General features: G+C 40.4%; 1 protein-coding gene across 1 annotated transcript in view; it reads right to left on the reverse strand.

The window, feature by feature from the left end:
- LOC122815196 overlaps positions 1-12,366 on the reverse strand; it is a 249,413-nt gene that overhangs the window by 213,665 nt on the left and 23,382 nt on the right. The window contains exons 3-4 of the mRNA XM_044087489.1: positions 11,425-11,482; positions 2,638-2,788 (exon numbers count right to left, since the gene is read on the reverse strand). Of these exons, the coding sequence (XP_043943424.1) occupies positions 2,638-2,788; positions 11,425-11,446 (173 nt within the window). The 5' untranslated portion in view covers positions 11,447-11,482. The remainder of the gene's footprint in view (positions 1-2,637; positions 2,789-11,424; positions 11,483-12,366) is intronic.

A 12,366-nucleotide genomic window follows, 5' to 3' on the forward strand; every position in this document is an offset into this window, starting at 1 on the left:
CAAACACTCAGTTCCCAATAATTACCACATCGATGGGAGCCCACTGAACACTGAAGGCATTATAAGAGATCTGGGGACACAGGTTGACAGCAATCTCTCCTTCGACCACCTCATTGCTACTGTGGTCAGAAAGTCCTTCTATGTGGCACATCTCGTTACCAAGGGTTTTGCATCCAGGAAGAAAGAGGCCATAATTTCTGTCTACTCTTCCCTCATTAAGCCAATCATAGAGTATAATGCCCCATTTGGCATGTACCTCACTAGACACATGCAACAGCTGGAAAGGCCACAAAAGTACCTCATGAAGAGGATCCTAGGCCTTAAACACATGTCCTACATGGACAGACTCAAAAAACTCCAGCTATTCTCTGTCTCATATTATCTACTAAGAGACGATCTCTGCTTGACTTACAAAGCCATGTCTGACCCAGCTCTGTTAGAAATGCTACAGCTAAAGAAATCCCAGTCCCTCCACACCACATGCTCCAGAGACTTCAACCTCATTGCTCCAATCAACAGAACATGCTGGTGGGATAGGTTCATAACCCAGTGACTGCCCATGCACTGGAAGACTTACCATACATGTCAAGCAGAACATCTCACTGGCCCTCTTCAAGGGAAATCTTGATGAGTGGATGGGAAATAGAAAGTTCACCCCAGGGACCACTCCAGTGGCTCTACTTGATAGAGGGACTGGGAACTAACGTCGGGCAGCATGATGCCAGAGCACTATGGGCTAGGCTTGTAAAGGCTCCAGGGCCATTAGCCTAGTACACACCTATGAACCTATGAAAAATAAATAATGTTTTCATTGATTTAGCAAATGGCCAATGACAAGGCAGGCATCTCTGAACTCTGAAAAATGTGCAGGACCTGTAGTAGTTGGACTTAGTATTAAAAATATGTGCCACTGCATCATGGGAATTTGTTGTCAGATGATATTATCTGGTCCCTAGAATGAAGTAATACCAACGCTCAGCAGGTACGATGATCTATCCATCAATCCTCACTCATACACTAAAGTATATGGTATTAAAATTGTTACTGCCTGCTGCCTGTTCTGGTAACATGTCCTTAAGTGCCTATAATGAAGTTAGAAAGTTGCTAGAATAACAGGATTTGTGTTCACATATATTTTCTGAAGGATATGAACTCTGAAACGTTGATTTATGTTGTTATTTAGTGACTTCAATCCTCAATGTTTTTTCTGGAAACCACAGATTTTATGAGGAAAAAAAAATATGAAGCAATAATCTGGCCGTTCTGTGTAAATATGGACAGTCAGTAGGCATGAAAGGTAGGCGTATACATGACATACAGCATTACACTGCCTTTCTGACATCATCCATTAAGTGTTTTATGGATTTGAAAGCCGGTAAAACACTTTTCAATTTTTTTCCCGCCATAACTAGTAGTACATGGAGCAGATAAAGCTCCATGCATTACAAAGAGTTATGATCATCTCACCTATTATAAACTTAAATTATGTATTCTCGACATGGAAGCAAAGATTCATCTCTTGGGCTTCTTTTACTCTCAAGGTGAATTTCTTGGCATCCATGCCACGAACACATAACAAGCGGGTTATGAACAGCAACCCAATCATAATCCTCTATATTATATATTATAAACTCCATGTATTTACACTTCAAGGAAGTGCAGGTTTGGCCATCGTTGACTCAGCTGTCAATAAAACTCCTTCAACATGTTCTGACAGTGAAAAGATGGCCAAGAACATGAATATCCACTTTTAATATCTACACTGATAATACCCATGGAATTCAGTCATAATTTTCAAAAAAAAATTAAACAATACAGATTTTGTTAATTGGGCAAACACTGGGACTGGTAATGTTCCACATCAAAATAGTCCAATTAAGAAATGTAAATTATTTCATTTTTCTCTAGCAAATATGAGTAAATGTGCAAATAACACAGTTACTGAATCAATAGGTAAAATCATTGGATAGGTATTAATTTCAGCCACCTGAGGTGCTACTGTAGTATGGAAAGATCAGATGACTACTGAGATATTCCTGTGAGATACTGACATCTTATGAAAGCATTAAAACCTAGGATATAAATGTGCAGGGGAGAGTCACAAAAAAACCCGATCACCAATCCCTAACCTCTAAGTGCTTTTGGGCTGCTGGCTGAATGTAAAGTGGACAAGGGTTAAACGTTCAGGTTGAAATCCATTATGTCAAACTCCGGTATTGTGTATTGTCCTTCAAATCATTGGCAGTGTACATTCTGTCCATGTGCTGGCAATGACTCACTTGGTGGGGGCTTTTCTTAATGTGTGCAAGTAAGATGGTTGGGGGTGAAGATGTGATTAGCTACCCACATGGGGGTGCAGGCCCACCCTGAAAAAAATACCTCTGATTTGTATTTCATTGACCTGAAGCTTTGACCTGTTTGTTTCTTTCTGTCGTAGCTTTGGAGACGTTAGACTTGACACGACATAGAAGAATTGTCACCAACATTTATTTTATCACTAATAACAGAAAAAGGCAGCTAACCATGCCCAGCACACATGATCTATGAATTGCACCCCAATGAGCTGAATGATTTATTTGCTATTTACTAAAACCATGACAGCATATCTGTTGCAGACATTCTTCATAGAATACTGACCCATAGTTCTGAGTGAATAGTTTGATTCCTTTGGCACTGGGCTTTGAGTAATGGACCTCTATTACGGAGTCATGTGATATATTCAGCCACTGCCGTCCATCTTTAATTTGCCATTGATAATGCTTAGTTGCAGAATTACTTGTCTCAGACCCTGAACAAGAAATGAGAGCAGATTTTTAGAGCAATGTAATACTTTTCATGATATTTACAAATAGTTTTATAAATATTTTGCAAATTGCTATGTATGCCACATGAACTCTGTTCCTACAAAAATAAATATTAAGTAAATTTTAACCACTCTCTCCATGAAACAGCATATACAGCCATCCATCCATCCAGCAACCATCCATTTCATTCTCATTTTATAAAATTTATAGTGTGAAAAAGCTGTAGTGCATCCCAGTAAACAAAGGCATAAGGCAAGAACCAGTCATGCACTGAATACCAGTCTATCACAGGACACAGGCACACAAAGTGACAGTTCGAACACTGCCAGTTGCCTAGTAGCATATCTTTGTTACGTGATATGAAACTGGAACTCCTGGTGAAAACTCAGAGACACAGGAAATACATATGAACTCTGCACTGAATGGTCTTCAGCAAAGAATTAAACTGCAGACAACGTAGTGCTGTGAGTGAGTGACATTGCCTGCTGCTCCTCTGTGATGCTCTAAAGAAGAGTTTGCAAACACTTTCTGTAACTGTAACATCACACTCACAGTGATCAAGCAGCAGTTATTTAACAAGGCATGCTTATCTGATGACAGATTATGGATTTTTGCAAATGGACACCTTACTGATACGGTTTACTTCTTACGGTGTGATTATGCCTCTGAGTCTCTCCCTCCCCATAGCTAAATCATTCTTACACTGAGATTACTAGTAAAAGTCAAAAAAAGAAACAGAGAAACCTTGAATTTAAGGGGCTTATATTGGTGACACTTGGCTGTTGGTTGTCAGTCAACAAGGATTTACTAAAACACCTGCTGGACAATATAAACCTCACACACTCTTCCCTGTAAAAGATGACCACCCCTGATGCTTTGTAAGAAGGAGTGTAGACATTACCATTTAACGTTTAGCAAGGTGAAGGACCTTGTATGTAAACATGAGTAGCTAGAACATATGTTATTAACAGTTATGCACAGACAATGCAAATACTCCTTTGTAACAGTTTCCTAAATTTACTGTGAATATTAAGTATCATCATACACTTTAATGATGTGAACTTCATACAGTAAAATAAATCTATTTACTACAGTGGTGTGGCCACAGCTCTGCCATTTATAAATCATTATGTGATGCAAATGCTTATATAAAACTTCTCAGCATAGTCTTTTCATACTCAAAAAAGCAATTCTGCAAATCTCTCCTTCAACCATTTTAGCAAAGAGTAGTTTACCTAGGCAGATTTTTTTCTGGGTGCGCAAAATTATTTATTTGTAGTTTGACAGGCAGGAAAAAAAAAGGATATTGCTCAGACTACGACTCAAAGACATCCCAGCAGCACCCACCACTTCAAAGCATTTCAAATCATTCAGCATTTGCTCTTTTTTTACTTTAATATGCAGTACTTATCACAATTTTCTTTCAAGCAGCAATAAAGACACAGCCTTATATTGATCCTGTTTGCTAACTGTTTGTTGTGCTTTTACCCTGAGGTTTATATGTTGCAAATGATCTGGCTTCTTCTATGTGAAAATTGCACAAAATGCACTGACTTTTAAAATACTGATAAATGCCATCTGTGATATGAATAGAAAAAAATTACATTGTGTGCCATTTATGTAAATTCTTTTACAAAATACTGTAAAATCAGGATAAAGAATGAAAAGAACAAAGATAAAGAAAGTTACAGACTCACACAACTTACTGATTTACTTATTTTATCTTTATTTATTCATGCTTTGTTGACTGGCTAGTGCCCTCTTTTCTGGGAAAATTCAATGTGGCATTTATACCCCTATAACAAATTGGGCAGGGGCATCAGGGAACTTACCCAACTATTTTTGATAGACACAATGGGATTGTTTGCATCTACCTGAGCTGTCACCAACTGAAGCAGATGGGCCATTAATTTATTGTCTCACTTGAAGGATGACACACTCTGGAGTGTAGCACCCCCTTATGCTGAACTGCAGTATCACCAGTCCTTGAACCTGGTGTGGAAATAGAACCCACATCCTTCTGCACCAAAGGTGCATGTGCTACCTGCTGCAAAGCTAACACTGCATAAATGTTGTTTAATGAGTAATGCTATAAGATGCATAGAGATATTCTTTTTAGAGGAGACCTGTAGTAAGAACACATAGAGAACAATGTAAACACAAAAAAACAGCTGATCGTCTTTAACAAAGCTTTACTAAGATAACAGCTAAGCTTTTTTTGTTAAACTGTTAACAAGGACTTATCAGAACTAGCAGTCAAACATTTAAAAGGTCTTAAATACCTTCCACTAACTGACATCAATGAAATCACATATCAATCTGTGGTGGCAGGACAGGTAGCTTTCATCCTTCTAAGTTGGGAACTGCTGATTGAGAGCCCAGTGTCCAAGTGTATTAGTTCTGGTTTAGGCACTTGGGCTTCAGGCCAGTTATTTTACATTAAGAAGGTTCGTGGACTGCACTCTTGTGGGAGAAGAGGCTGGACTCTGCCCTTCTGAGCTGGGAATTTTCTGGTTAAAGGTTTATAGTGCCTGAATATTTGAACTGTATCTTACTGAAATTGGTTCACCTTGTTTGCTCTATCATAGACTAGATCCAGGCCTACTGAATCTAGCTTTGTTTATATACTTGTTGTTTGTTTGCTTGTTATTTCCCTGGAAGCTAATTCACCTAATACGCAACTTCTCAGCTTCTGTGGATCACTAGTGATATCTGCATTGCTTACTGTACTTATTTCCTTGTTTCACTTGAAAGAAAGTTACTGTTTGTCGTTTTGCATTTAGTTACTTGTATCACATTGCACTCAAGTTACCTGGCACTTGCTCACTAAAGCAATTATATAAGTCAGCACTAAAAATTAAAAGCACTACACCCTCACTCCCCACTGGCCCTTGTTTTCAATTAAGGATTTCCCAATATTATTCTAGCATGTCCAAAGGTCAGTTGTCAATCTCCTCTCCGGTCCAGCTGGTGAATCTGGGAATCTTGAGGCAATGTTATAACTGCCTCATGTACACAGACAACCCTCTCCTCCTCCCACATAACACAAATACTTGCGAGAGATGCAGCTATTTAGCCAAACTGGAGGCTGAGCTCTCTCAACTCAGGACTGGCAAGACCAGACAGGAGGAGAAGGCAACTACACACACCACAAAACCAGCCTCACATAATGCTACCACTCCACTGAATCAAACACATAAACACACAAAGACATACTCGGAGGCTCTGAGTAAAAATTTACCTAAACAGCAGAGGCCTCCAAAGCAGACACCCAAACAACTGCTACCTCAAGACACCCCACAAGCAACACATAAACCACAAAAGCAGTGTGCAAAGCAGTCACAGCCCTTAAGGCCAAATACAACACCAAACATACTTGTCATAGGTGACTCCATAGTCAGACACACTGACGCCCCACTCACCAGGCTGAACAAGGAGAGGGTCACAGTAAGCTGCCTATCGGGCGCTAGAATCCGCCACATAACACAAGCACTCGGGTCACTCCACAGCAAGTACAAATATGACACAGTCATTGTCCATGCTGGTGTGAACGACCTGAGACATACCTCCCTGGACTGCATGAAAAGAGACATAGAGGAGCTCTCTGATTATGTAGCCCAGGCAGGTATGACCCTAACCCTGAGCAGTATCCTTCCTTCACCAAGAATGATGCCACAATATAGAGACAAGATGATCAGCTTTAACAATTGGCTTAATGTCTGGTGTCATTCAAAGGGGATCCAGTGTCTGTCTGCCTGGGATGACATGCTTGACAAGCCACGCTGCTTCAAGGGACGGCTTGCACCTGTCACCCTGGGATTCCGGATATTGGCTAAGGCTCTTGCCACCCCATAGTGCCTTTTTAGGCAAGGCTCAAATTCTAAACCTACCACCCTAGAAAACAAAAATGGGAAGAAATTGAGGGTAATGCTGCTCAATGCCAGAAGTCTAAATCTCAAAATGCACGCACTCGAGGCCCTTCTCAGTATGGAGAACATCGATGTCTGTGCTGTAACTGAAACCTGGTTCAAGGCTCCTGAGAGCACCCGGCACTATTAGGTTTTACCTCATATCATGCGTTCGCCCCAAAACCCGGACCACTCCACAAAAGGAGGGGTGTATCCATATTCATAAAGGATACTCACACCTCCAGGTTGGTGGCAACGCATGAAGCTTCGAAACCATCCAGGTGCAACTAACAATAGGCAAAACTGCTCTACAAATTGTAGCATGCTACAGGCCACCCTCTCAAACTCAGGAACCCCACACAGCCTTCCTGAAGACACTGGAGGGTATAAATGTATCTCCAAACACCATCATATTGGGTGACTTCAACTACCCGAATATAGACTGGGAACATTACTCAAGCCCTAACTTTCTAGCCCAACGGTTCCTGGAGTTCATAAATTCAAATGCCATGGAACAGCTAGTCACTGTTCCCACGAGAGGAGAAAATATACTAGATCTCATTGTCACAAACATGGGGACAAAATGCTCCACACCGAAGTATATCCCTCATTGGTGAGATCTGATCATAAACTAATCTCACTGGAAATCCACATCCCGCCCCCACCCCAAACAAAAAGACCATAGTGAAGAACTTCTCTAAAGCAAACTTCACACTACTCAAGACTGGTGTGGTATCCTTCAAGGCCCCTGAGTCAGAGGAAACCACAACCCAAGCTGCGGAAGCCCTTACAAATGCCTTCTATGAACACCTCCAGGACTGCATGGATCAGGCAATCCCAAATAAAACCAAGACTCTTTCCACAAAGGGCAAACGTCCAGTCTGGTGGACCCCAGCCATTAACAAACTTTACAATAAGAGGAGAAAGCTATTACATGATAGAACAAAATCCATAAAAGGGAAGTCACCCCTGATCATTATTAGTAAAAAATTACGAGCACTCATAAAATCAACCAAGGCCAATTTTGAGAGAAAAATTGCCATGGATTCAAAGGACAATCATAAGGCCTTTTTCAGCTATGTTAGGAACCTGGGTGGAAACTCACAGATATGCTCAGAATTAGTCCAAAATGATACAAAAATCACTGAACCCACAGACATTGCCAACATACTGGCAGACAGGTTCAGTGCAAACTTCACCCCTCTCCCCTAAAGGAGAGATAACTATCCCAGCCGAGTGTAGCCTCCCGGACATCTCAAATGCGCAGGTGAAAGCTGCTCTCTCTAAAGCTAAAAACACAGCATCAATGGGACCGGATGGTGTCCCCGGCTGTGTGCTACACGAGCTAAATGAGGAATTAAACCCGCACATAAGGCAGCTGTTTAATCTCAGCCTTACCACAGGATACGTGCCCAAGGAGTGGCGTACGGCAACTGTGGTCCCACTCCACAAAGGTGGCGCCTCTACGGACCCTGGAAATTACCGCCCCATAAGCTTAACAAGTCTAGTCTGCAAAGCTATGGAGAGGATCATAATGGAGCTCATAAACAAAGATATAGGGGACTTGCAGACATTGGACCCGACCCAGTTTGGCTTTGTCAAGGGAAGATCATGCCTTTTGAACTTGGTCGACTTCGAAATAGTCACCAAGGCCATTGATGAGGGAAAGGCAGTCCATACAGCCTACCTTGACCTTGCAAAGGCTTTCGACACAATACCCCACTCGGGTATTGTAGAAAAACTTACCAGCTTAAATGTAAACCCATATGTCACAAGATGGGTTGCAAACTGGCTTAAGGACAGAACCCACAGAGTTAGAGTTGCTGGCGCTGTGTCAGACTCCAAGCCGGTCACAAGTGGTGTCCCACAGGGCTCGGTCCTTGGCCCCCTATTGTTTGGCATCTACTTCTCAGAAGTACAGGCCAACATGGGAGGACTTTGGCTGACAAAGTTTGCAGATGACTGCAAACTGGGCGCCATAGTGGAAAGTGCATCGGACACTGATATCCTTCAGAAGGGACTCACGGAAACAAATAGCTGGTGCCAGAGCCATGGCCTGAAGTTAAACGCCAAAAAATGTATAGTCATACCCTTCGGGAAAAACAAGGTAACCCCAAGCTACCATATAGGTGGCAATCCACTAAGCACAGAAGAGGTTATCAGGGACCTGGGGACCCAGGTTGACAGTGGCCTTTCTTTTGACACTCACATTGCTAAAGTGGTTAGAAAGACCTTCTACATTGCCCACCTGATCATGAAGGGATTCACATCCAGATCTAGTGAGGTCATTGTTCCCCTGTACTCTTCACTTATCAGACCAATGATCGAGTACAATGCCCCATTCGGGATGTATCTCACCCGACATCTACAGCAATTGGAGAGACCCCAAAAGTTCCTCACCAAAAGGATAAAGGGACTCCAAAATCTGTCATATGCTGCCAGATTGAAGAAACTCCAGCTCTATTCAGTCGCATACCGTCTGCTCAGAGGTGACATGTGCCTGACATACAAGGCCATGTCCAACCCGGAATTAATGGACATGCTCCACCTCAAAAATCCAAATCCACCAAAACCACTAGAGCAAGCGACTTAAACCTTAGCACGGATATAAATAGGACGTGCTGGAGGGATAGATTTATCACTCAGAGACTCCCTATGCTGTGGAATAAAATCCCGGTCCATGTGAGGCAGAGCACCTCGCTGACTCTGTTCAAGAGAAATCTAGACCTGTGGATGGGAGATCGTAGGTTTACCCCGGGAATCATCTCTGGGTCACTGCTGGACAGAGGCACAACAAACTAATGGGCACAGTATTTTTTCATATAAGGGGTGGCGTAAGCCACAATAATTTGGGCTAGGCTTATAAATGCCTTAGGGCAGATAGCCTAGTATAAACCTATGAACCTATGAACCTAATCACTTGTAAAAACGTACTTGTGAAATTCAATTAATAACAATATAATAAAAACAGTATGAAATAAAAACAATGTAAATAAAAAAACATGAACAGTATGTTGTAATAAGTTGGCACCTATGTCTCTAATGGACACAGGCAACACATAAATGGTTCATCTCCTAGGCCCCTGCTTATAAATGTTTCATCTCCCAAACCCGTGCTTTCACTTATCAAGGGTATTAGAACTTGTCAGAGATTTGGGATGCATGGCTAGGCTTAAATAGGCCCTTATGGTTGTTAGCCTAGTAAACACCTATGAATCTATAACACATCTGTATCAGAGTTTTTATGCCTTCAGTCTCAACCCACTTGAAAAGGAAATAGTCTTATTAAGGCCAGGGAGTTTAGCTGCATTTAAGTAAAGCTGCACAGTAACAATTACTGAACTCCAATAGGCTTTCCCATAGTCCACTCATTGTCTTATTTTTCATCACTTCAAGAATAAAAAACAACACTTTTAAAAAGTTTTTACACTGTGTTTAGTGTTTAAAAAGAGTTTTTTTCTCAACTTTCATTTTAATACTGTAATAATATTCATAAATGTGGTGATATATAGGTCTCTCAATTTTCCTGACGTAAAAGCAGTTGCATGAGAGACACTGGGCCAAATAAACAATCCCCTTAGTGCTATAATTACATTTTTGCAGGAAACCCTGTAACAACTGGGTATCCATGTACTGAAATAGTTTTTCCTTCATATATGTATCTAAAATAGTTACATCACCCATATTTTGACATTTTTTTGGTGGCGGAATCAATGAAAGTATGTGGTTTTTGTTTTCACTGGCTTGCCATGGCTGGTTTTGTGCCTTTTCATCATTATTTGTACAAAGAAAACAATGATTAACAAAGATAAAACTATGGAAATCTAGGGGGAGACCAAAAAGCATATACATGTGGCAAAAATAATAGGTTCTGAAAGAGCCAACATCTAAACAAAAATCATGACAACAGTAACTAATGTTGTAAAATATATGTCCAAGTAAAATGCTTAGTTGGTGTAATTTCTCCAAGTATTTTGGGTTTCTAATACCGTGACAGGAATGGGCCTCATTCCTAAATCAGCATAAAATTAGAGTTCAGGAAATTAGTATTGTTTCAGTCTTTGATGTTAGCCAAAAGTACTCTTCTCAGCAGCCACAATGTGTCCAGACCTGCCTCCTTCTATAATTCAAATGTATCGGTAGCATATCTAAGTACGACTGCAAATTCTTTGTTATCAGACCTTTTGCCCCTACTACTATGAATACAGTCATGAAGCCTGAGGAACAAAACAAAGGCTGTGAGTGATTAAGGGAGAAGTAAAGGAAACAAAGTGAAAAGCATTTAATACTCATCTAAATTCAAATCTTTCTAAAACAGTCTTAAAGCATTTTTGTGGCGGGGCTTTACCATCCTGCACCCCTGATGTGGAAGAGTTTGCTTTCTCATCCTTGCTCCTTATACATATTAACTCCAGGATCACTGTACCTTGGAGGACTATATGAAATACTGCAAGATCACTCTTTTTAAAACAAATTACACTGATTGCTTATTTGTGATCACACATTGGGGTGTCAGTCACTGATGTACCCGACTTCTACCTGGTACCCTAATAAGTCAGTGTCTACCAGTGAGCCATACACCTGTGATGAAAGTTAGTTACCTCTTTGACAGACTACTGTATTTTATCCCAAGTTGTTCACAAACATTGATAAGTGAATACGTTTGCAACAAAATGTAATGTCATACTTATTTCATGTTGATTTATTCTTACCTGTTGAATTTGTTGCCGCCATAGTGTTGAAATCACTGATATTATCTAAAACTCAAGCCTAAAAAAATTGGGTGTGGAAAGGAAAAGAAAAAAAGCATTTATTAGAGACTATCAAAATGTCTCTGTTATATAGAGAGATCACTTAAGTGCAAATTCTGTGTCCTTTCTGTAGTGTTTGCCCTTACATTCAACACAAATATGTCTCCACTTTTGTGCACATGTAGATTTAAATGACACAACTAATCACTGATTCATGGCAAAGTTATAAAATAAAATTGAAATTCAAGAGTAACTGCCATTTTCAATTGGTCATTGATTCATGTTATTTGTCTGTCTGAGATCCAAATAACAGTCGCCAACTGTCAGTCTTATAAACATCTCACATGCAGCCAACTTAACAAGTTTTCATTTGCAGTTGCATTTCATCTATCAGACTACTAAATTAGATCACAATTATAGCTGCTCCGTCAAGAACTCTTATTTCTAGCACAGCTTAAGTAAAGACATTTATGTTCTCTACATGCCGGTGGCCAAGTTTATCAAACAATTTCAAATTTGTCTTAAGGTTTAAAGTGTTTTCACATCTACATTTTCAGATCTTGTCATTCTTTATGATTTTTAAAACAAATGCCACAAGCATTATGTATGATGTGCAGATTATCGTATAACTACATAAAACAGCTGTATTCTTCTTCTTATGAAAAGCATGGCTGCCCATCATGACTGAGTCAGTCTCACTCGGTTTTAAAACAGAGACTTTGACTTTCACTTAAAATTCATCTAAGTAATGCAAGGAAGGTTGTTGCCACTATGTGATGGTAAAATGAATGTGAAAGAAGAACACTAAACCTATCTGCGTAGTGCCACATCATTCAGCTGTGATGCCAATGGCACAGGACTGAGCCTGGCCAGGGAAAACTGGACTGAGTATCCAATGGACAA

Source organism: Protopterus annectens, chromosome 11.part0 (assembly GCF_019279795.1).
Source record: "Protopterus annectens isolate FY-2018-M chromosome 11.part0, PAN1.0, whole genome shotgun sequence".
NCBI lineage: Eukaryota > Metazoa > Chordata > Ceratodontiformes > Protopteridae > Protopterus > Protopterus annectens.